This window comes from Pleurodeles waltl, chromosome 2_2 (assembly GCF_031143425.1).
Source record: "Pleurodeles waltl isolate 20211129_DDA chromosome 2_2, aPleWal1.hap1.20221129, whole genome shotgun sequence".
NCBI classification, from domain to species: domain Eukaryota; kingdom Metazoa; phylum Chordata; class Amphibia; order Caudata; family Salamandridae; genus Pleurodeles; species Pleurodeles waltl.
This window is the reverse complement of record NC_090439.1, coordinates 873,512,439-873,539,112: the sequence shown is the minus strand read 5'-3', so window position 1 is coordinate 873,539,112 and position 26,674 is coordinate 873,512,439. Positions and strand designations below refer to the sequence as shown.

Genomic DNA, 26,674 nt, shown 5'->3' with positions numbered 1-26,674 from the left:
CCTTGGGGGCAGATTGACCTAAAATTGGCCAATCTGCCCCCGGGGGGCAGAAATGGTCTAAATACAATTTGCCCCCCTGGGAGCGACCCTTGCCAAAGGGGTCGCTTTGTTGCGTGACATTCGCGCGCAAAAACAAACTCCCTGGTGTCTAATGGTTTCTGCCCCCCTTGGGGGCAGATTGGCCTTATCAAAATAGGCCAATCTGCCCCCAAGGGGGGCAGAAATGGCCTAAATATATATTGCCCCGTAGGGGAGCGACCCTTGCCTAAGGGATCGCTCCCCACCTAAAAAAAAAGAATTCATCACAAAAAAAAAAAAAAATGGTCCCTGGTGCCTAGAGGTTTCTGCCCCCCCTGGGGGCAGATCGGCCTAATAATAGGCCAATCTGCCCCCAGGGGGGGCAGAAAAGGCCTTCCTAAAAAAATGCCCCCCTGGGAGCGACCCTTGCCCAAGGGGTCGCTCCCTTTTGCCAATTTCAAGAAAAAAAAAAAAATCCCTGGTGTCTAGTGGGGTTTCAAAAGCCGGATTGCAAGCAATCCGGCTTTTGAAACCTGTGAGAGACTTCAAAGGGAAGGAAATACATTTCCTTCCCTTTGAAGCCTCTCGGGGCCTCCCCCATGGGATTGAAAAAGAAATGCAAAAGCATTTATTTTTCAATCGCGCTGGAAGCTCTGCTTCCAGCGCGATGGGGGAGACCCTGTGACTAATCAGCGCGCGCTCGCGCGCTGACGTCACAGGGGGGGTTGGGGGGGGGTCGGGGTGGGAGGGGAAGGGCTTCCCCTTCCATCCCTGACTTGGGGGGGTGGGGGGGAACCCCACAGAGGGAGCGAGAGCGCTCCCTCTGGGCTGTGTGCCGAGGACGTAGTGGTTACGTCCTCGGCACAGCAGCACTGTGCCGCAGGACGTAACCACTACGTCCGCGGCACAGAAGGGGTTAAAGGGTCACCCACAGAAAATATATTTTGTATAGCCCAGTTTCAACGCCCCCTCCCCCTGGCCTCCCCCCCCAAAAAAAAGGAGGTCAACCTGGGTGAAAGCCAGGTCAAAACCTTGATTTAATAAAAGGACCCTCACCCACACAGTTGTGTGGCATACTTCATAATCAAGTCCTCAGTCGGCACTCTAATCATTCCGGGAGGGCTCAACTCCACTTGGAGGGAAGCACTTGTTGGTAGGAATATTTTTTTGAGATCAGGAACATTTTAAAATGGCCTTGTAAACATTTACTGTTAAGGTATCTCAGGCAATACTAAAAACAGATCTGAATGCGCTGGGGGTATTTAATTACTCATACATCCACAGTTAAACATATTTAAGTCGGTTAAGCTACGCCCTATGAGACATCCTGCTTTCGTCAGGACCACACTGATCCCAACACGTTGTCTAAATGTTGTCCACACTATGGGACGAGACTCATTCCAAACACATGCACGCTTTCCTATACACACTATTGTAGTTTACATCATCTCTGGAATTTGTTGTGTCTGTCAACGTGGCAATTTACCAGGTCCTCTTTTCTGTAGAAATAGGTAATATAAATAGCTGAAAAAACATGGAGCAATACTACAGTTGTTACTTTGCCCCTCTAGGTTGGTGCTTGTGATATGATGCACACTCTAATTAAATCACTGTACAAAAAGGCTAAAACATATTGACCTATGGAGGTAGGAGTCACAAATGACTTCCAGTACATCCAACTCGAATTTAATATTGCCTGAGATCTCGCAAACGTAAGTGTTACAAGGTTATCTTCAGGGAATATTATTTTTCCCTGATCCCAAAAACACTCAGTACCAATATGTGCCCCCTCCAAAAGTGAGGTTGAGCTCGCTGGTAATGATTAGCATTCCAGGCAAGGACTTTATGATGAAGCATGCACAATTGTGTGCATGAGAGACCAATTATAAAATAGAGCTTTTTGTCCTGGCTTCCATCCAGGTTAACCCCCTCCCCTCTTATTTCTGGGGAAGGGTTTGGAAATAGATTTTCTGTGGGTGATATCCCTCTCTAGCTATCTGAAAATTCTAGCTGACCAGTCGCAAATCATTTCCACTGAATCCAGCTGTAGCACATGGGTTGATCTTATCACACAAATGCTTAATCGACAGTGGCAATGGCAAGAACTCTATCTTATGAACAGTGTACATCTTCTGTCTCCACTATAATCCCTTCACTAACAAGAGTTGTGAAAAGCCTACAGGTTTGCTTATATTGTTGATTAAGTACATCTCTACAATGATTACAATCGTTTTTTGAATTATATGAATGCTACAGCTTCTTCTCATGTTATCACACTACTGCAGGTTTGTGGCTCACCATCCAAGCCTGTCTCTGAATTAGCTGTTACTTCACTGGCAGCCTCACTTGTTAATATTTGGTCTTTAGTTGTGCCACAGGTTGACTATGTTGAGGTTCTGCACATAAGAACTTAAATAAGCCTCGAGAGGGTGCCCCAAGAAGTTTGATAAGGTCTGTTCCAAATAGAGAGACTTTCAGGACGACGATGTGGGACTCCGAGTGAGGAGAGCAGTGGGCATGGGAGGGGGAGACGAAGAACAGAAATGATAACATTGCAGGGGTATCAATTAATACATTTGGTGGGGAGGGACCCCGGAAGAGTTTTTGTGTCAATACTATGAGGTTACTGACTGTCCCATATTAATGTGGCAATATGATGTACTTGAAGCTGTCAGCATTGATGTCCTTTGATGGTCGCCTCCCACCACCAATTGTGTTGTTATGGGAAAAACCAATAAAAAAGAGTTATAAAAAATAATTTGAATAAGCCGCCTCATGTGGCATTCTGGAGTGCTCTCTAAATTTTGCCAGAATAGCAGGGATGCTTCACATGAGGTTGTAGCTTGTGTGCTAGGATTTTATCCATAGCACCAATGCTAACCACATGGTCCGTCATCACTCCGGAGAAACCGCCACCACCATAAAGTTCACCCACTCAGGGGGACCCCCCAATCGGACCTCTGCACTCACCACACCCATTCCAGAAGACTGTAACCAATCAACACCATGCTCACACCCATTCTGAATACCTCCATCTCATCCACAACCTTGCCAGGCACTAGGAAACTCACAACTTTCCTCCCACTGCTGAAGAAACTTCCTGCGGACTCCTTAACGTTCTCCAACTACAGATCCCTTTTCCCTCTACCATTCTCAAGCAAGGTCTTAGAGAAAATCATATGTAAGGGCGATTTGAGGATGCCCTGCAAACAGTTTTTCCACATGTAGCACAATCAGTTTCTCACTCTTGATCAATATGATTATAACGTGCAGTACTCAGTTGTGTGCGTTCTCCGGCTCATTTGCTCCCTTCCAATGTACTTGTCTAGCGTCAATTTTGCATGCCAGCAGGTCTGAGGGGTGGTTACGTGCACCTGTGTGGACAAAGAATCTGCCATTTCATTTTTTTAAAAATTGTTTTATGACAGCACTGTTCCTGTGTCAGCTATTGTGCTGACACGAGCCTACTAAGGTTAATACCGTTCAGTTGTAATCGTGTGCTCCAGGAAACGTCGGAGAGGGGCAGATAAAGATCGTTCACATACACATACAGGTAGCCGCCCCCTTAATTAAAGTGCCATCTCCACACACTTCAAACCTCGGGAGCCCTGTCAGCACGCCGAGCCGTGAACTCGGCCAGGGCCGCCAGCAGTTTAAATTACAAGTGGACATTTACATGGACTGTGATTTAAGATTATTTTGAACAGTTTAATTTTTCAACAATTTTAAACTGGATTTGACCCGCCCCTTAGCCATGCTGTCAGCGTTAAGATTTTCTTTCCAACACTTTCCCGTTTTCTTTTAATGCCCCTGGTATGTGGGAGGTTAGGGACAGATAACTAATTAACTGGCAAAAGATGCTTATCAGGAAACCCAAACTCCGGAGACAGGAAACTATCGTCACCTTTTCACGTATTTACAAGACCCTTTTCTCAAGCGTGCCGCTCTGCCAGCAAACAGATAAACATACTGCATTTTGACCATAAAACCTTATGAATCACTTCTTATCCAAGACAGATCAAATCACGAAAAGATCCAAACTTGGAGGCAGGTTCTCCAAGTCACACTCACTCGCTGACCATTTTACCGACACCGTCCTGTTATCTCTATCTGTGAATTATAACTAACAGTCACAAAACAGAAGCAGCCTGAAACTCGACTTCTTACTAAGTTTGGTGTCATAAATGTGCAGGCATTCAAATGAACCACGAGGCCAATAAATTGTGACGGTTTCAGGAAATCTAAAATTCCTCTCTATGTGCCTGCTTTATTCGCAGGGTGCAAGGCATTGTATAGCTATTTGCGGGGAACCAAGGCTGAAAGCATCCACTAAGAATCACACACTTATCTTCCTAGATGTTTAGGCTAACACTGCAACTACTGCGTGTGAGCTCTGCAACAAGTACATGGCATGGTGCTGAAGTCACAATGGGCCCATGACTTACACAGAGGTACTACATTAAAGGGAACACCGCAGGCTGGGTTTCACTGCACTGGGCAGGCTTGCTCCATTTTCAAACTGCTATGCTTAGTAATGACGGCAAAAGTTATACCGATTGTCGCAGTTCATTTAAATATTCCGTTACTAGCGATCACAAAAAGAGGGCAAAATAAATAAACAAAGGGCTTCAAACATTTGGTACCGCAATCAAAGACAATGATGGTCTATTGTCCCTCTTACCACCTACAGTGGGGAACTGAAACAGGGATGGCAACTTTAGAGGGATGGAGAAAGCAGTTCTGCAATGAAATCGTAAACCTTGATAACTATAAGAAGCACAGTAAAATTCCACCAAAGGCCAGTGATCTTACAGAACTGAAGAAATATGCTGAAATCCGTTAACACATCCAAGCATCTTGGAGACGTGGAAACTGGGTAGAAGGCCTTGCTGTGCTATTTTCTAGAGGCAACAGACAGATTCAAGAAATAGTTAAACTGCACAGAGTAGCATTCCTGAACCAGTTTCAGTATTCAGTACTCATGAGTGGGATATCACAGAGTTAGGGAGTATCTCACTTCTGGGTACATCAGTGGCCTTAAACATGATATAGTAAGCCTCATTTAGTTAAGAAACCAATGGCTGTCCCAAGGGATTTTTTCCAACTAATGTTTACATGTTTCCAAGTAAAGATGCTGAGAGGCAATGCTACAAGCCCGCTGGAAAACCTGTGGAAAGCCTCAACATCTTCGAAGATGCATTGTATGGCTTTAGACATTGCAGGCGCATAAGAACTGCGTTAGCTGATAACACACGAGATCTTCTTGCCTCATTCGATGACGGGTCATCCAACATTCATTTCATTTGACTGGTTTGCTGCCTTTGACACACTAGTAATGGGATCTTCCTTGACAACAGAAAAAATGGATGGAGTCTGGAACCACACTGAGGCAGATCTGTTCCTGACACTTCAACACAACCAGCAAACTCCGAATGGCATCTCCATGTCTTCAGTAAAAACTTCCACCTCAAGGGTTCTCCACACAACCTCACTGTTGCTCCTTCTATTAAAATTGATGGAATGGAATGCGGAGCAAGTAATAACCAGTGGCTCGGGTTATTCCATGCATTCCCATTCCACCCCTACATTTGTTGGTTTTCTCCCAATAACTAGACCAGCCATCACAGAAAATAGTATTTGCAAACATTCAATCACAAGTGTTTGAGTTTAAAGATAGTAGAGACCCCACACCCTTGCTGCCTTGGTCTCCTTCTCTTTCTCCTTTTGATGTACAATTCATTGTTCCACAGACACTTCATTCCCTTTGTAGCTCATCATCCAGTACAGCTTGGCCCACAAAAGTTCAGAATGTTGAAGGGCAACACTAGGTTTTGTGTTGTAAAATGCCTTCCTCATGCAGCTTGTGAGACTTAAGAGATAAAAGCAGGACAGCTCTGATATGTCTCCCTTTAAGGAGGCCAGTGGGTAAACTCCAGCTGTAATTGCATGTGCCAAGATGTCAGGTGGTATGCTGACTTACTGTAGCGTGCTATGTGGCATAGCTGACTGTTAGTTTCCATCCTCCTTCTTCCCAGATGTCTAGTCAGAGGAGATTAGGATACAGATTTTAAAGTGCAGTGTAGGTATAGTTCCTCCTGTCTTTAACTAACCCTGAGGACTACCCCACCCGTTCCTCTCTCCTCTTAGATTCTGGGCTTTTACTGGACTTCCAACTACCAGTCTGGTTTATAAAATTTACATCTTTGAGTTTATGTGGTTTTCCTAAACTTTGAACAGGTGAAGTGGTCAAATCATTACTTATATGTATGTGAACGTATTGTCCTAAACGTGGGTCCTCTATTACTGCTCACTTTGAGTGTTTGGCTAATGTCTATCTATCCTCTGGTGATCAAGCCCAGAAGTGAAGTAACATTAATTTATGGCTACCCCTCTAATTCCCTTATCTCTTTCCTCATTTTCATAATCAAAATAAAACCAAACTGGGTGTTTCTTCAGGAAGTCTAATCGCCATGCATTTCTACACAGAAACCTGGATCTCAGTCACCCACCACTGGGATCTCACCTTGTGTTCTAGGACCTTTTCAAGTTCTGTCATATGGTGTACCAACTGAACTATCAGGGGACCTACAAGGGGAATGAGTGCTCCTTGCTTTACAAACTGACCCTCCGTTCTGAACCTTTCCTCCGTACATCCCTGTTCCCTTTAGCAACACCTCTACCAAAGGGCAGACAGGGTATAAATACAAGAGGATGGGGAGAGATAGGAGATCAGTAAAAATCAGACTAAAATTAAAGAATCAGTTTTTATATTCAGATGCAGATCTACCATTCTGCATACCTCTTTCAATCCCACCTCTCTCTCCTCTCTTGATGTGATGCACTACCTCTCCTCTCCTGATATATAACCAGACACTGGTGAACCCGAACTGCAGCAACAGAGACCAGGTGAAAAAAGGAAAGGTACAACTGCACCAAGGAGGCTGTTGCCAGAACAGGAGGGCCACTGTCAATCCTAATGTCATCATGACTGACTACGTCATCCCACCCGTCCCCCAACACCAGCTCTCTTCTGTGAAGACATCTATTTGGCTGGTTGGAATAGTTGTTCTTTTATTGCCTCAAATATGGCCGATTAAATATGAAAAGTGAACACAGCAGTAATTTAATAGTAAGTGTATTGGCAGGTCACCAGAGATAAAATAATAGATACAATATTATACTCCTCTCTTTGGCAAACAGCTATATACTGTCAGGTGCAAATAATCTTTGAACCCTCTTCCAGTGAGTAGAGTCTAATAGTAAGTGGCTTAACTGAAGGAGGTTTTTTTATTGGTTGCACAAATGCTAGAAACTGTCAACCTCTTAATGGTAGACACAATCTTGTTGAATCACGTAGCAGACTGCACTAAAGTATACAAGTGATGGATTAAATGCTTGAATTAATCTCAGTCACTCATAATTACTTGGTCTGCATCCCAGTCCATTGTTATTGTGCACACCATGCCATCTCAGTTTGCATCCTGCCGTATGCAAATCAGTTGTGGCCATGCTCCAATGGGAACATTCCAGCCCAACTGCCAGGCTAGGTCCTCCCTAAATGAGAACACAAGCAACCCAGGACCATTACAACCTAGTTATGGCTCATCAGCCAGTTACTGCTGGTTCCAGTGACAGTGTGCACGGGGCCCAAGTCTAGGCATACCCATCCCACTTAAGATGACACACTAAAGTATATATTTTTTTAAAGTGCTGGATGGAATGCTTGAATTAATCTCAGCCACTGGTAAGTACTCTGAAAACCAAGCTATTCCTGACTGATGAGCCAGTTCAGGAAGGTCGTGGCCTGGCAGTTTGGGCTGCTGTGTTCCCATCTGAGCACAGTTAAGACTGATTTGCATAAGGTGGGAGCGCTCTAAACTAGGGTGGTATGGTGTGCAAAATAACGATGGACTGGCAAGCGGCCCTGAGCAAATTACCAAGGGCTGAGGTTATTTCAAGCCTTCCACCCATCACGTTTTTATATATTTCAATATGAGCCTACAGTTGCAACATTGCAACATAACCTTTTAGCAAAAATATGCTGATGCTCAACAAAACACAATGGTAAATATATAAATAAAAAAAGGTTATTTATGCTAGTCATCTAGAGACAACCGTAAAACTACCACTGGAGTTTAAGAGCTCAATAAAAAGGACGACGCACATACAACGTAAATCCTTCAAGTAAAATGGTACATAAATAGTTGCTCAATCGTCTGCCACGTAAAAACTCGAAGCAAATTGACTCTTTTACAGCTTATTTCATAAATCATGATGAGGACAAACATGGAATAAGCAACATGGAATGTTCTAAAACAAAAGAAGATGAGGAACAAAATACTCCCAGGCTGTGTATCGGGAGATGAGCTCCCCTGCTTCCCCTTTATCACACAAGAGGAGAAGAAACAGACAAAGGCCCCTGTGAGCACTGATTACAGAGGGGCGCTTCTTGGCTTGTAATCAGACGGGAGTCATTGCTTCTTTAATGCTCAGATACCAGAGATGCCCCGTCCAGGGTACATGAAGTGCATGGTCACCTTCTTTGGCAGAAAGGGTGGTATGAAGTGTTATCGGACTACAGGAGAGCAGCAAACAGCCAGGAAGCCCGCACTCCTACCGCATATAGAACACAAGCAATGATAATGAACGGGAAGCACCGATTCATTTATACTTGGACGGGTATGTTCGCGTAGTACTGTCAGATATAGAACAATGCAATGCTACACAACGATCTGACTAAAAGGGACTGTAAAGACAAATGATACGCGAGCGGGAGACCTAGCTTCGATACTGATTAAAGTATAAAAACTAGAACCTATCAGAAGTATGAGACGAACACTATTTAAGCAGCAATTACAATGAAAAATTACGTTTTATTTATACGGAAAAACTAAGTTGGTATAACGCTATCAGCAACAGAAAAATGCCATGCTAACTCAACCCACGAGTGGAGGCTAGGAAAGCACGAAAACAGAGCGCTATTTAACGTTAGATTATAGGGTAGCACAAATGCCGCTTAATTCATGCTTGGGCAAATTAGTTCGTTTAATGCTGGCCCAGAGTCACCCCTTCCAGTCGCGCCAAAAAGGCAATTCAAAAGGTAAAGCAGGGGGCAGCCAACCGCAGACGAAGTGCTTGAAAGGAAGTCTCTTTTTCTGCTAGTCAAGGGTGGGCAAACACGAGCCAATGCAACGAGTACCTTTGCCACTGGTGTTTTCCATTGTGTACAGGTAATCCATGTAGAACGCCCCAAACCTTTGCATTCCGGCTATCTCGGTGTAGGTCTCCTGCAAACAAAGGGAGGCAAACAGAACATGAGTTGGAGAAGGCTACAAGCTTGAGATTACAAGGTGATAGGCAGCTATCACAGACTCGCGCCTTTTGGGATGTGTGGGTCAAAGCACGCAACTGCTTACCACAACAAAAGAACAGGGGTTATCCACAGACCTCACCTTGCCAGATAAGTAATGCAACTTCTATTGCGCGCCACACAAAAGCACATCCATAATTCGAGTGGACATGTTGACCACTGCAGCAATCGTCTTTCGTTAATGATTACTTTTAATTGGGTACATAGATGCTCCTGCTGACCTCGGTGATATGGGCGCTCACAACTAATTTCAAGAAAAAAAGATCTATTTCTGTAAAATCTCTATTTTGGCACATTAGTATCTGCTTGTGTCTGTATATATATTTTTTATGTTTGAGGATTACATTAATTTTCTTAATTGCCACGAATAACTGAATTTTCCCTATAATCACAAACTTCATTTTTTTGTGAAATAAACAAACTATTAAAGAATGGTAGCCTTTAGGGAGGGGATCTGCTCCAGAGGCTGAGGTTCTTACCCGACATCTGCCTGGCTGTGCTTCTGACAATAAATATAAATGTGGGAGAATCACTGCCTCCCCTTTCCTCAATTTCTAAACAGGTGTAATTTAAATATGTAAAAACACAACCATACAAGGCTTATTGTTCCAACTAAATGTTCCCATCACTCCAATTCCTTGCCACATTCTAATTTCTGTAATCTATTTTTAAACGATAAACTCATACATGTCCAATCGGTTGCACTCAATCTCTGTCTTCGTGTTTCTGATTATACCACAACCAGAAACGCTTCAGCTTTGAGAGAGAGAGAGAGAAATGTAACCCTTAGGACACCTCGATATGCAGTGCACACGGTGAACTAGTGTCAAAGATGCTGGAATGTGTGTGAACAGATACGAGCGAGAAAGTGGAGCAGATTTAGTTTTGTCATAAACCCCACTTTAGTCATTCGCTGTAGGCAAAGGGATGGATATGCAAAAAGCTGACATAAAACTGCTTGCTTGCACATGATTCTGTAGATTTGTAAAAAGATCCTAAGCGAACCTATCTGAGGATAGGCATACAGAATGTGCATTTAAACTACAAGGGGACACATCCACTGGTGAAGCTAGCTTTGCCTGTACAAAAGGATGAGCTTGCAAAGCCAGGTTAAGTCACAGAGCGGTGAACGCCGACAGCGCAATGAGCTAAACAAGGAAAGAAGAGAGAGCATCCTAATTTACTAACTGTGCACATAATGTTGACTTACTACAGAACAATTCTATAGAGAATGTACGTCACACTCTTTAGTCATTGCGGACATAAGCTGAACTGCAGATGACAATGTGTACTCTCAAAAGGGGGAGCCTAACATCTAAGCTACTGGGTTTAGATGCTGAGGGGACGAATACTTACAGCTTTCTCAAATGAGAAAAATAACATCCCACGACCAACTTAAAGAATCAGTACTGACTCGAATGCATAGGTTGTCAGGGACCAAGCATGTTTATACTGATTAAAACGCATTTTGGAGTAAAAATGGTTCTCTCACCTTGTGGTGGGCAGCATCCAAGATAAATTCTGCACGGATGCCATTATTTTCTGGGCTTCTGTAATCAAACAGCGAATTTGTCAAGTATGTCATTCCTTTGCTGCTTAGTTGTTCACCGCAGAAGAAAAAACACGCCTCCTGCAAGAAGCAAATGAAAAAATAACAATATAATCGAGGAAAATATACAATTTTCTCTGCAAGATCTAATATGTACCCTGGCCAGTTTCCGGACTGTCGTCTGTGCATTGGAACAGACAGGCCAGTAGAATTTCGCCATCCCACGCGAATGCCACGTCACTTCCTCCACCGCTTCAGCTATTTAATCGACATGTCCGCCGTTGTCAGACACCAATATTAGAAACAGATTACCACACACCTCCATTACTTCTGATAGCTGTTCATGACATCATATGTGAAGTCATTCTTTCTTCACTTGTGCTTAGCATGGTCTTGATGTTTCATGCTCGGAGTTCCAGTTCTACCCTTCGATTACACCAGCTCACTCCTTGATATGCTAAGACGGAACAGCCTTATTGCACATATGGAAACCTTTCACTCCAAAACAGCACAAAGAAATGCAATGAAAGCAAAATCTAACAACCATGGCTTAATGGAACAAACACTGTGCCACTACTCAGCGGAGTAACAAAACTTGAGGGGGAGGGGTGAAAAGTACATGGAGGGCCCCCCTTCATGACCTACCACCTACCAGTTCTGTGTTCTGCTGAGGGGGCCCCTTGGACCTCGGGATGGGGGGGGGTGGAGGGGGCACCGTTGGAACTGCGGGGGCTTTTGTTACGCCACTGCCACTACTGGTATTATACAGCATCTGTTTCCTCCTGGACTCAGGGTCTGTTGGCACACCTGTCAAATCCTACGGTTGTAACTATGCTTCGAAACTCTTCCGATGACTACTACCATTTTATGCATTTCTTACAACTGCCGGCTTCAAACTGTGGCCCTGTGTCTAGGAACCAGTTTTACAATGAAAATGTGCCGGTATGGTCCATCTGTGGTATTTACCAGGTATTCCATGTGTCTCTAACAAAGGTCAACTTCTCTTCTCTTCTGCTTTGGATTTCTCTTTGGAGAGGTCTATGAGACCACGTGACCCCCCGCATGTCACACACAGAGCCATGCCCCTTCTCTGTCCCTGCGAGCCTCAATTCCTAGTGTGGAGAGTCATCAGCACTACTGCACTGGCCATTAGCAACTTGCTGATGTCTGCAGGAAGTGGCTAGTGAAAGAGGGCTGCGGACTAGGAGAAATGGGGCTACTACAGATGTTAACATGCTCATCCATGTGTCTAGTTAATTCCAGTGCATTATCCTTAGGATCTGATCACCTAGCAAGGTGGAAGAGCAAGGCGTGATAATACTGCCCAGGACAGATCAAAATGATATACCACCCAGGAATAGGTGTCCAAACTGAACACTGGCTTTCACGTCCGCTCCCAGAATGGATGCGGCTACACAAGCATGCTGTCACCTCAAAGCACTTTTTTGCACACAGTATTGTACACGGCTAAAAAGCCATTTAGATGTAGGTAATGGGAAAATGGGTCAGGACTGAAAGACAAGGGCAAAGGGTGTTCTCTCTCCCATTTTGCCCACTCCCTTACATCCAGTTTTACGCTGATGGAAGTGCGCACTCAAAAACTATTTGTGCCCATTTACTCACTCTCTTCAATCTACTGTTTTTACACAGAAGTGTAAATCGGGAGCAAAAGCACACTAAATGGAAACGTCATTTTAGGCATTGTGGTTCTGTACTCCCAATTACACCAGGATCTAAAACCTTAAGCGCCATTGGTTTGTGACTTTACCAGCGGGCAACCTTTACAGGATGGGACAAATATTATTAAAAACACACATTTTACAACTACCATACATACATTCTGCTCGATAGGAAGATACTTGTCTCCGTATATTTCAAACATGTACAAGAAAACAATTTTGGACATGGCGGCACGTGGCGGCTTACTTCATCACTTCTATTCATGTTTTCTTCAAAGTCTTTCACTCCCATGATTCCTTTCAGACAGATCACTTGGCAGCCCACAAACCCCATCTGGCAATCGAAGAAAGGCTCCCCCATCATGAGAATCTAGGAATGAGAAAGAAATGGGTTTACCAATCATCTCGTATATTAGGCAGAACACAGGGGACCTACATGCATAATAATAGCGATTCATTGGTTTGCTCTAACTGTATATAAAACAATATATTTTCTATAAAGGCACAGTCTAACAATAATCGTGTTTATGCTGGACATTGATAGTGAAAGCAAATTATTTATTTAAAATACAGAAACAATCAGAAGCACGGAGGTGCACACAGTGAGAAAATACTCGAAAGGCATTTAAAGGTTGATTGAAAGAATGCATACAGCTGCATTTCATGTTCACAATAGCACAATCTTCACGACCGAGGATGTGGAGCGGGGAAGGGCAGCCACAGCTGATAGTGAGGTCAAACATGTCACCGTGTTGAGGAATGGGGTAAACAGTGTCAGGGCCCAAACCTAGGCCAAGAGTGCCCAGACGAGTTCCCAAGCCATCAGCCTGGGTGACGCCCCCAAGAAGGTGGGCCACGGAAGAAGTGAGGGGGGGTCTGAGAGAAGGGCTGAGGGTCGGGTCAGATCCTTAAGGACTAGCCATTTCGAGGGAGGGTGGTTTATAATAACAGGCTTCCCCATACTGCTGTATGTAAGAACTGAAGAGGACTTCTTATGTGCTTTACAACACGTAGTTGTGATCTACAATCTGCACAGCAGACACATCAGCTTTTTATGAGCAAATCCAGTCGTTGCTCGCTGCACTCCGAATGGGTCGGGCTGGGGGCATATTAAATTTAAAAAAAAAAATAACTTACATGCTCCGCACAGACTCCCAGCGTGCCCTGCACCAATCCTGACGCTGCTCAGAGCAGCGTTAGGATTGGCTGGAAGAACCCAGCCAGGACACTCCCAGGCAGACTTGGACCCTGTGCATGCTCTCTCCAGCCCAGCAACAGAGTGCTGGGCTGGAAAGAGCACTGTGTGCATGTGTGTTTGGCCAGCCCTAGAGAGTATAGCAGTCTTTCTTCTGAGACTTCCACAGATGTAGATGTGAATTGAAGAGCTGGGTCTAAGGGTCCAATATTTATACCTGGAGCCCACTTTGAAGTACGAGTAGGTTCTGGACATTTCCACCTCCAGGTGTGTCTAGAACGGTCTGTCTCCCTGCTCTGGCCCGAGATTGTATTAGGTCAAAATAGACTAGTGTCAAAGCCTTTGTAAGTGTGCTTAGGCAGAGCATTTGTGATGTGCAAGAGTGGTAGTTGACAGCCTCGTTAAGTCATAGCAGCCCATCCTGCCAAACCCTCTCTTCCCTTTGTCTCACTGTCTGGGATTAATACACTTTCTAAAAGTGGCATTATCAAAATCATGACCTAAATTCTGACTTTATCATTAAAGAGGGCTTTTAATTGCAATTCTTTAACTTAACAAGTCTACATGCTCCCAATTAGAAGTTATCACTTATTAAGTGCAATCAGGAGCCTCAAGGTCATCCTATGGGTGAAGTAGGCCTTGCAGTAGTGAAAAATAAATTTTAGAGTTTTTCACTACCAGACCATATAACACTTAAAAGTATATGCCCAACTTCTCAAATGCACTGCAGTCGGCCTGCTTGCCTGTTCAGGTCCTACCCTAGAGGTGACTTGTATGTATAAGAAGGGATGTTTGGGCCTGGCAAATCGCTTATTTTGCCAGTTTAGGCTGCAGTGGCAGGCCTGAGACATGTTTAAAGGATTACTTAAGTAGGTGGCACAATTAGTGCTGAAAGCCCAGTAGCAGCATTTAATTTACAGGCCCTAGATACATGTAGTACAAGTAAACTAAATGTGCCAATTGGGTATAAGCCAATGTTATCATGTTGAGAGGAGAGAGCACAAGCACTTTAGCATTGGTTAGCAGTGGTAAAGAGTGCTGAGTCCTAAAGTCAGCAAAAACAGGAGGCTGGTAGGCAAACACTTGGGGGAAAACCATGCCAAGGATGTAAGGTCCAACACTGCGTAACTAAAGTACTTTCTTTGAACGAAAGATAAGAATTGGTCTGGAGAATAGCGTGTTGTATTTGTTGGCTGACTGTTGAGGTCTGAGCTCGTACCACCATACTACCTCTCTGAGAAGTCTGACTGCTTGCCACTGCTACCCTTAGAGTCAAGTGCGGTAAGAGTGTACTTGGCTAACTTTACAGAGACATAGTAGGATGGACTTCAGGACATTAGTGCCAAACAACTTCAACCACTACGGTTGGGGTCCAGTCTTGGGATCTACAAGTCTGACTTGAAGACTTGAGAAGAGAGAGAACCCATGATCATGGGCTGGATTAACAGTGGGATAAGCCTAGAATAAAGTTCTGAGCATGGGTGAGGAGAATGAATCTCAGATCCTGGTATTCCTGGTTGAGAACAGTTACAGTGAAGAAGAAGAAGAAGAAGAAAGAAATGGAAGAAGTGAAAAAGACATTCCTGGAACTCAGGGAAAAGGCAAGGAAAGTATCCCTTGCTAAAATAGTATGTGATTATAAACAATATGCTTTCTGGGACCCAGAGCATGTCAAGGCCTTATTAAGAGTGGCAGGAAGATCAAGTGAAATTGAGGAATGCAGGAAGAAACAAGGAGGAACAGGGTCTGAGCAGATGAAGACTATCGCTTTCCGGAGGCAGCTCAGAGAGCTATTTCCCCTTTCTCTTCTTTCATTAGGCATTTAATATACTATAAAATGCAGTATTTGTAGGCTTTTTTGCAATTTCCTAAAGATTTGGCCATGGCTGTATGGTAATGTTGAGGGAGAACTGGGTGTTCCTTGTTCGGGCTGCAACGGTTATAGAAAGGGAACATGGTTTCTGTTTCTGGCAGACATAATGAACAAGAACTGTGCTTTTTGGGAGGTGTTTTGTTCACCAGCTTGTGAAAGATTGTTGGTTATATGTGCTTTGGGGGCTTGTCCCATTTAGTCAGCCCTGAGTATATTAAAAAATCCATATATTACAAATAACAACTAGAATAACTGAGGGCTCAACTTCTACTGATCGTGCATGCAGTGCCCTAAATCACATGCGATAAACTGTAGCACTGGATTTTTTGTCAAACTTTCTTAATTAAGTTTTTCCCAAGGGCACAGAGTTATACAATATAATCAAAGTGCAACAAGGGTGTCAGAAGATGGCTTCTGAATGTTAGTGGTATAGACAGTTTCCATATTATAATGACATTTCCCTCATAAACAAGTGATACAATAAAAGCGCCTTTTTCAGATATTCCATCACATTGAGTCTCAACAATTGCCCAACAAAAATCCTTCTACCCTTCAAAAACTTCAAACCACGCATAAACTATGAGTGAGAGTAACCGAGCCTCTTGATGGCAGGAAGGCGTGTAAGACTAGGCACGTAGGATTGTCTCTATAAACCACAACCTGACAGAGGGCTCTCCTGTGTTATTATATCTGGAAGAGATGAAGGGCCTGAGTAAGGGTTTGAGCAAGCCATAAGGGGGAGGCAAATGGACAGGAAGTTAATCGGGCCCCAAATATATTCAAAGTTTTTATAGCTATCCATAAGTAAGTCAGCCGTTTGTTCAATTGTTAAGGCCTGCCACAACCTGGCATACCACTGAGTGATCGAGGGAGCCTTTTGTTTTTTCCAAGAAGCCGCCACGTCATCTTGGCAGCCCCCAAGCATAACAACATGATAGAGCGATCACCAGAGGTTAGATGTTTGAGGGGCGCATCTCTCAAGCCCAAAAGAATGAAATTTGGCATACAAACGTGGCGTAGAGGGGAATCGGATATCCGAATATGGTTTTGATATGAGCTAGAATTTCAGACCAGAAGGGGTGGATCCTGGGACAGTTTACTAAATATGATGGAAATCCCCAAGCAGCCCACAGCCCCTTCAGCAGAGGTCAGACGTGTTAGGATATATATATTTTTTTAAGTTTTGTAGGATATAGATCATATAATAGTTTGTAATAGACATCTCTCATTCCCACAGAATGGTCAAACCTAGGTATTTCACTCCACAATTTCTGCCACAGCGTATAAGGAATCGAGTCTCCTATTGTATTTGAAAAATATCTGTGTCGTGGGCAAACTTTGGGGGAACTTTATATTAAAAAGGAGTAGAGGAAAGATATATTGCTCTTAGCTCCCCTCTTTCTGATGTTTAAGTTCTCGATGGGGGAAGAGACCTCTAGTGGCTGCTGCTTTGACTTCTGGGTGAAGCACCAAATGTTTCAATGGAGTATAATATCATCTTTCAGAATTTGGCAGGCCAAGGTCTCGTTGGCAATTTTCAAAAGTAAAAATGTCCCCCCCCCAACTTCCCATGGAACATATTAGAGATGGTAAGGGACCTTCCTTCCCTCCAGAGGTTAAAGGGGCCAGATGAGCGTGCAGGAGGAAAGGCCGGGTTGAAATGAACAGCAGTGAATGGTGAAGGAAATGTAGCCCATGAAGCTGAGCAGTTCACCTTGTCCCAGGTTTTAAGGGATGTCATTGTAGGTGTGCTAATATAAGCATTAGGGGGATGGTCCACTTTTGGCTTCCAAAGCAAATCCCATATGTAGTAGATTATCACTGCCTGATCCATGTGGAGCCAGTGCTAATCTGGTTCTCTCACCAACCATTCGGATATCACTCTTAGCTGTGCCACCTTATAGTGAAAAGGAAAGTTGGGAAGATCAAATCCTCCTGTCTCTTTAGGTAAATGCTGCAATTTATATGGGATTCTGGCTCAGCAATCCTTCTAAATAAAGCGGGTCACCATTAAGCGTAGCGTTGAGAAAAACTCCTGGTCTATTTCAATCGGAAGTTCTTGAAATAGTTGTAAAAAGGGAGGTAAAACAATCATTTTTATTCAATTAAAAGGGCCCAGCCAGCATATGTACATGGAGGTCCATCTTTTCAGATTAGCTTTGAATTGCTGAAGGAGTGGTGGGAAACTGGCCATGTGGAGGTCAGTCATTTTTGGAGTAATTTAAATTCCCAAGTGCGTAATATCTTTTTTAGCTCATTGAAAGGGAGTGGATCCCACTATCCCTTCCATCTCAGGGAAAGGTAGAGTCATTTTCAGGATAAAGGATTGGTGAAGGTTGATACAGTAGCCCACAACCTTCTCAAAAAGTGCCAGTTACTGTTGAAAAGATTTTAGTGAAATTGAGGGCTGTGTTAGGGTTAGAAAAACATCATCTGCAAATAACAAGATTTTATGGTTTACTGACACAAAGGTCAGATCAAGAACTGCATCCTCCTCCCTCACTTTTGCAGCAAGAGGTTCTATAATAAGGGTGAACAAAAGCGGTGAGAGGGGACACCCGTTAGGTGCCCCTCTCCACTTTGAGGAAGTCTGGGCCCACTTTATTAACTAGCACTCATGAAAGCGGGTTTGCATAATTAGCCTGGGCCATGTTAATAAATTGTTCGCACATATAGGTCAAAAGCCTTCTCAGGGTCTAATGCCAACAGTACTTCATGTATGTTTTTATTTGGTTGCCTTTTTGACCAAGTGGTTCACCATCCTCATATTGTCATGCGTTTGAAAAACCTGGATTGATCTGGATGAAAGAGGTCTGGCAAAACTCTTCTAATCATCTTGCTAAGATTTTAGTAAATAATTTGGCATACAAATTCAACAAAGCTAAAGGTGTGTAGGAAGTGCAATAATGGTGATCTTTCCCTGCTTTTGGAAGGACCGAGATGAGTGCCTCCCTCATCCAGTCTGTAACTCTACAAGAGGGAGCTATAAGGTTGAACCGTCCTGTCAAGTGGGGGTACCAGCTCAGAACTGAATGTTTTATAAAACTGGGTTGTGAAGCCATCAGGCCCAGCTGACTTATGGAGTTTTAGGGCAGAAATCATTGCCTGGACCTCGACCTCCCCAATCGGACCACCCAGGACCTCATTCTGATCAGCAGCCACCTGAGGGAGGTTTATGTCAGATAAGTATTGCATTTGTTCTCGTTCAGCAGATAGCTCACCGTGTATAAGTGTTTATAAAAATCCCTAAAGGTGTTTGCCTTATCGCTCTCTAGGTTAATGTGACTGATGTATTCTTTTTTGAGCTTCATTGTAGGATGTTGTGCGAATCGGGCTCCCACCATATTTCCTTGATTCATATATCCTGAATTTAAGAAGTTGTAAAGTATGCTCCACCCTATTTGTGTATATCGCATTCAACTTCCCACTTAGAGCAGTGCCTTTCCACTGTAATGGTAGGGAGGGATTGTCCTTGTGGGCCCTTTCCGCTACTTGCAATTCCATTTCCACTGCCAACTTATCCTGGGCTTTCTGTTTATTTGAAGTTGATAGGGGTGAAATACATTTCCCCCTAAAAAAGGCTTACAGGCGTCCCAAGTATTGGTCAGGTTAGTATCCTGGAGACCGTTGGTGTGAAAGAAGTCTCTGATAGCTTTACGCAATTCATCTAGAAAAGTGTGATCCCTCATTAGTGGGGCAGGAAAGAACCATCTACAATATTTGGGTGTTGGGGAAGCCCATTCCAGCATCAGAGTTCTGGGGCGTGATGTGAGAGAGCTACTGAGTGAATCTCAGAGTGCACAATGAAATGTTCCATTGATTGGCTCACAAAGTTATAACCGATACAGGAATATATGCGATGAGAGTGGGAAATGAAGGTATAATCTTGAGTTTCTGGATGAGTGACCCTTCAAGCGTCTATGAGCTCTGTGGAACCAAACGCTTGTTTACGAGTGTTAGAAAAGTTCCCAGTGAAGGGGCAGTGAGGATGGGTACTATCTTGTGTTGCGTCCCAAATCAGACTGAAGTCTCCCATGAATATAATCTCTCCAACTCTCCCATGAATAAAATCTAAGCAAACTCTCCCAAAAGGGTAAGACTTGATTGTATTAAAAGCAGGCTGAACTGTATCAGGGACATAAATAGAGGCTATTGTGCGCATCCGTCCAGCTATGTTTCCCTTCAACATCAGCAATCTCCCTTCCTTATCTGTTTTATACCCCACCGGTTGGAATTTGAGGGAGGAGTGAAAAGGCTACCCGTTGTGTTGGTGAGGACCAAAGATTTGTAGATCTAGGGGTACAACGTATTGCCCAACCTGTTATCCTCACTACTTTTAAGGTGTTTCTCCTGCAAGACCACTCTATCATGCTTGCTATCTAGTCGGTACTTCCACAATTTATGACATTTGGCTGGGGAGGGCAATCCCTTGACATTCCAGATAAGTGTTGTTTAACATCATGACAACTTTTAACCGACAACTTTAAGCCATGGCTCCCTGTGTGCCTTCCTCGCCCCCCCCCCCAAAAAAAAATATCTTACACCTCTGCAAAGAAAAAGAGTAACGCTGCATTGATCTTCCTGCCTCCCTTTCTTGCCATATATGAAAAATAGCTCACTCATGTTAAGTATAGAATCAAAGGAACTAACAAGAACAACCAGGACGTGAACCCCAAACTAGAAAATAGGTCTGCCAGAATTGGCATGGGTACGGGGCATGGGTCTTGTTACCGCTACAGCATGCTAATAGTACAAGCATCAGGCCAAGGTAAATAGGATTCTGATTGTTAATATGCTTCTCGGAGCAGGAACCTCCTCCACCTGTTAATAGTCCCCTGTTCTTAAAAAGAGCTCCAGAAAAAAAGTAACAACATAATGAACACCAAAGTAAAAAAGTGTTTTGCCATTTAGAGTGACACGGAGGGCCATGTAATCAAAGGATTTCAGAGTCTGAGTTCCCCAGTGGAGGCTGTTAGCCCAATATCCCGCATTTCCCTTGCCACTCCGTTCGTCATGGTCCTCTCTCTGTGCCCGTCATGGAACTTGTGGTGGGTTGCTCCTATCCCTCAGCAGCGTCGCCGGCCATAGATAGTTTACCTCGTAGCTCATTGAGGTTGGCGGTACACCTGGGCCTTCCCACTGTGAGGAGCTGAAGGGCCTGGCAGTCTGAAGACAGTAACAGGAAAGAGTGTCTGCGCCCTCGCTTAAGCAAAGGGGTATTCCGCTGCACAGCAGTGCCCGGAGTTGCAGAAATATTTAAAAGTCAGATATAGCTCAGAGCCTGTTTATCATTAGTTCAAGAGGAAACTGCACGGACTTCCGCGCTCATTTAGCAGTTCTTAGTTGGGACCCAAACGTTCAAGTGTGCATCAAAGATGACTACACAGCACGGCTCATGCTCAGTGTCTTGGGAGGAGGAGAACGGGAATCAGGTACCGTAAAACGCTGCTTAAGTGCCGTAACGATCTGGCCCCAACACTACCCTGAAACGTTAGCACAAGATATAGCTTATGTTCCACCACGCATTACCACTATCTGCATGGGCCGTAGCACTTACGCCACCCGAGTGCCACTCACGCTTCTGCGTAGTCTCGTTAAATTCAAGGTTGGTGAACTTTGTCGGTCTGAAGTGTGCTCAGTGTGGCGTGTGTGCGCCAAAAGGAGCAATGACTCCTGGAGTAATACATGCTCACCGAGGGGCTCTGTGAGTGGGTGGGCAGTGCAGATGTCCCGTCTGACTGCCAGGACACCCCCCATCGCCCACAACAGTCACCTGTGTTTTCGTTGGGTTTTAAGAGGGAAGGCGTGCAGTGAATGCGGCCCTTTCTCTGGGTGGGTGTTGGCAGCGCGCGGCACGGAGCACGAGCCCGGGCACTTGTGCCGAGAACACTTTACAGGAGTTTCGCCCTAGGCGCAAAATGAGGTAAAAGAAAAACACCAGCAATTACATTTTTATGTGTTTCCCCAACTGAAAGAAGTGGTCACTGCACGGAAAACGTAAAAACCAATAGCCATGTTCCTTCAGACTGCTAAAAGCGTGAACATGTTTTTATTACACAACAATTCGCCAGATCGCGTCCAAGAAAGAAGTCGAAGTGTGGAAGCGAATTACCTCAACAGTTGTTCCTTCTTGTTCCCATCGAATAACCTCCTTGGATTTGACTTTCTGCGGGCTGTAATAGCTGCTCTCGGCTTGCATCTCGGTGAGCTATGAAACAACAGGATAAACACCTTAAACGCGGCCAATATTAGCATTAAATAGCAGCAATCTGTCATTCCTACAGAGAATTGATGAAGACAAATGAAGGTTCGGGAGCGGCCGGCGAGTGTTCTCAAGCCGGAAGCAGGTGCAGCCCAGCAGCTGCAAGACATTATGCACATTAGAGCAGCGGCAGGCCTGTGGCTGGAAATGCCAGGGTCACCTTATGCATGGAACAGGCCCGCTTCAAACTGACTGCACCGCCTCCCATTAAAGTGTGCTTTTTAAATCAACCCTGCGCGCAGAGAGGGCAACTCTGCGCGGCACCTGTGTGGCATCTGAGTTTGCATCCTGTATTAAAAATTAATATGCTTGACATAAACCATAATTGGGGTTCAGAACATGGATTTCGCATAGGAAATAATTAACTGCATGGAAAATCATGTTCAGGGTTAATGAAGTGTAATCGCTTCGCCCGGCTGTTTTTCTGGTTTATTTGAAAAGCACATTTTTTTACTTATTTTTATTAGGCAATGAAGCCAAGCGCTTAGCACCTTAACATAAGCATGCACTATTTCAAAAAGTAAAAGGGAATCGACCGAGGCAGGAAACAATGGGCCCGATTCAGAAAATACTCTGCGCAGAAGTAGTTTTCAGGTGCATGGAATGACCATTTTACGAATGCGTAATCCGGGTCGGTGGAATTTATGTTGATAGTGGGTTTTACGAAGCCTGTAATTCAATTATACTATTCCTAAAGACATACCCCAACGCTCACAGAAAATACTCCCTCAACTGCTACCACTAGGAGCAGTTTGAATGCTCACAACGGAACAATGTACGGGGGTCCAAAGTATTTATTAATTTTTGAGAAAGGGAAAAAGCAGAACATATCAAGAAATCATATATATAGCGAAGCCTAGACTCATTTTAAAAGTGTACACATTTTGCTCCCCAATAACCTGGAATAAAATTCAATAACATATTTTCCCATTTATCTATACATCCTACCCTCAAAGTTTCAAATGAAAAAACGATTCTAAATGGGTTTAGAAACTAAAACACAAATAAATAAATATCCACTCCGTTGTGATGTCGCCAGTTAGCCAGGGTGAAATAAACCGCATTCAGAATCCCACATTTAATTTATTGGTCGGGGTTTGTGTTTAACTGTACTGAAACACGCCATTTCACGATTATTTCAGCTGTTCCTGCAGCTTTCCTTTCCTCTACTGTGCAGTGCAGGTCTAAGCAAAGATTCACCAATGAACATCCTGGGATAAAGTTGTGGAAAGATACAAATCGGGGAAAGGTATTAAATAATTTACAAGGAGCTTAATATCGATTTCAGCACAGGCATGACGACTATTATGAGGCATAAGATGTAAGTCTCCTTCGTAAACGTGCCTACATGGGCAAGAAAGACACCGTTCAGATAAGCTACAAATAGCCACTGCCACTTTGAAGGAGTCACAGATTTTTATGGCCACGCCTAGTCAAAGTGGGCATGTGCCACCATCCCAAGCACTCCAAAATGTGGCAGGATGGGAAGAAGAAAGCCCATCTTGAATCCTCCCTGTGTTATGCATAAAAGATCTCGTAAATGGACGCTCAGAAAATTCACTGGAGACCGCACAACCTACAAAGTAGCAGTCACCACGCCCCACCAGAACCGGCAAAAAAGCTGCCTTTCAACACCAGCACTAACAAAAGCAAAGAGCTCTTCGCCATCGTCAAAGAGTTCACAAACCCCGGGGCTGACACCTCATCCATCCCTCCCTCCCTCCCAAGATCTCTGCGACGACCTCGCCACCTTCTTTCACCGTAAGATCCAGGACATCTACGAAGGCTTCAGGAACCAAAGCCCGCCAGCACCGCTCAATGCCACGGACTCTGCACCCCACCAGATACTGAAATCATGGGGCCCCATCACCATAGAGGACACCCAAAGACTGATGAACTCCATCTACTCGGGAGCACCCTCGGATCCATGCCCTCATCACATCCTCAACCTGGCCAACGTCTCCATAGCACCGAAGCTCTACCGAACCATCAACCTATCCTTCAAGACCTCCACATTCCCCTCAGACTGGAAACTCGCCAAAATTAGCCCACTGCTCAAGAAACCCAAGCCGACCCTAGAGAGCTGAAGAACTACAGACCCATCTCTTTGCTCCCTTTCCCAGCCAAGGTAATGGAGAAGGCCGTCAACCAGCAACACACTCAGATCCTTGAGACACACCATACCCTGTACTCTTCCCCGTCCGGTTTCAGAAGCAACTACAGTACCGAAACCGCACTCTTAGCAGCCACCGATTACATATGTATCATACTACACCACGGAGGCACTGCCGCACTCATCCTCCTCGGCCTCTCTGCTGCATTTGACACCGTCTCCCACTCCACCCTCTGTGACAGACTGCACGACGTCGGCATCAAAGACAAAGCCCTGAACTGGATCAGGTCCTTCCTCACTGGAAGAACACAGGTCAGAATACCACCTAAAGACACTTTTTGCGGAGTGCCCCAAGGATCCTCACTCAGCCAGATGCTTTTCAACATCTACATGGCCCAACTAGCCAAGATCACTAGACAACACAAGCTAAACGGTCTCCTATGCTGGCGACACCAAACTGATCCTCTCCCTGTCCCGGGACTCTGCACAAGCCAAGAGGAATTTCTACAACAGGATGAGAGCAGTCGCCGCCTGAATGGAGGCAAGCTGCCTCAAGCTCAACTCGGACAAGACAGAAATCCTGGTGTTAGGCTCCACCCCTTCTGCCTGGAACGGCTTCTGGTGGCCCACTGCACTGGGTAACGCCCCCACCCGCACAGAGTATGCCCGCAACCTGGGCATCATCCTGGACTCCACTCTATCGATCACCAGCCAAGTTAACACCATCTCCTCATCCAGCTTCCACACCCTCCGTCTCCTGTGGAAGATCTTCAAATGGATCCACCCCGACACGAGGAAGATAGTCACCCATGCACACATCACCAGTAAACTGGACTATGGCAACACACTATATGCCAGCATTACCAAGAAACTTCAATCAAGACTACAACGAGTCCAAAATGCAGCAGCCAGACTCATCCTGGACTTCCCCCGACACAGCTGAATCTCCTCCCACCTCAAAAACGTAAATTGGCTCCCAGTCAACAAGCGCATCAAATACAAACTCCTGATCCACACCTTCAAGGCACTGCACAACATAGGACCAGCATACCTCAACCACTGCCTCACCTTCTACGTACCCAACAGATGTCTCCATTCCTCCCAGCTCACCCTTGCAGCTGCCCCCAAGATCCGGAAAAGTACAGGAGGAGGAAGATCCTTCTCCTACCTAGCAGCCCAGACATGGAACACACTTCACCTCAAGCTCAGGCAGACTGCATCACTAAAGCAGTTCAGGAAGGACTTCAAGACCTGGCTCTTCGAACGGAGCGGCACGCCTTCTTTCAGCACCTTGAGACCTTATGGGTAATTAGCTGCGCTTTACAAATATTTGATTGATTGAACAAAGCTTCTGTAGCCATTTGGCAAAACGTTTTGTGGCCTAACCAAACTAAAGTATACTTTCTATCCTAAATGCAAATTGTTACGGTCGTCAAAAACCCATCACCCAGAATGCCAACAGTTGTGTACAGCATGATTTGGGCAATGTCACGTTATGTAAATATTTCTCATCAGATGCAACTTGGGCACCTTTCAGGGTAGCAGGGTATGTGAACAATTAAAGTATGGAAAATTCAGGAAGGACGCCCTGCTACCCTCTAGACTAAGCTGAAACTGGGGTGTTTCAGCATGTCAACAGCCTTAAGCACCCACACAAAGCTACACTCAAATGGCTAGGGGACAAAAACAAAAATGCCCTAACATGAACATGCATTACTTCAACTGAAAATAACACATTTAAAAATGAGTTATGGTTCTGATTCAAATGCGCAAAAAACACTGAAATTCTCCAGTTATGGATTCCAACGCACACAATTGATGTGTACCATAACTCGCAGCAGCAACCATGCTCAAAACTTCAGCTTAACAGGTGGGAGGATTTCGTCAGATTAGTAAATCAAAACAATAAATAAATAAATGAAAAAGCAAAGGCGTGGCCATAGACCAAATACTATGGATCAAACCCTTGTGCATTGGTCATAGGCCAGGCTAGTCTCCGCTGTGCATGGTAACAACTTTTGATATCATCAATGATGTTACGTGTGATGTCATGCGGAAAACAGGGGTGCTGCAAGTTATGGTTTGCGTTGAGATCAAAACTGGAGCATTTCAGGGGGTTGTCAAGTTTCACCTGAACCATAACTCAGTTTCTAACTGTGTTTTTTTCATTTTTTTCATTTTTTTTTTAATGCAACGACCAAGCCCTAGTGAGCAAGCCCTTCGGTTGTGGGCAACAGGTGCTCCATGCAGAACCAGGCCTATTTGCAGGACGAGCCCTAAACTCGCAGTGGGCAGCCAACCTGCACTGGGCATGGCCTTTGGTCATGTGCAGTGCAAGTGGCCACATGGCCTCCCTTCCAAGCCTGGCCATGCGCCAAACCAGTGAGGGGCGGCCAACCTCTATTTGGACATGGCCTATGGTTGTGTACAGTAGGATTAAGCCAATTAGATGACACCCCCCCCTTTTTGTATTTTTTTTTTTAGCCTTTTCAGGATTTGCAGTTCCTCCGCAGCTCCTCCAATACTAATGATTTTACAGTACCACAAGTTCTTTTCCTGGTTTTCAGCTCTCACGCACCCGCAAAGTCTTTCTTTCTGAGTACGAGGAATCCAAA

At 44.6% G+C, this 26,674-nt stretch overlaps 1 protein-coding gene across 3 annotated transcripts in view; it reads right to left on the bottom strand.

Annotated features, from left to right (window-relative positions):
• The window catches only part of VPS13B (vacuolar protein sorting 13 homolog B), a 2,423,697-nt gene that overhangs the window by 2,019,572 nt on the left and 377,451 nt on the right, over window positions 1-26,674 (bottom strand). For all 3 annotated transcript variants that reach the window (XM_069220546.1, XM_069220545.1, XM_069220547.1), the window contains exons 9-12: window positions 21,797-21,892; window positions 12,864-12,986; window positions 10,881-11,018; window positions 9,218-9,305 (exon numbers count right to left, since the gene is read on the bottom strand). In XM_069220546.1, coding sequence (XP_069076647.1) covers window positions 9,218-9,305; window positions 10,881-11,018; window positions 12,864-12,986; window positions 21,797-21,892 — 445 coding nt within the window. The remainder of the gene's footprint in view (window positions 1-9,217; window positions 9,306-10,880; window positions 11,019-12,863; window positions 12,987-21,796; window positions 21,893-26,674) is intronic.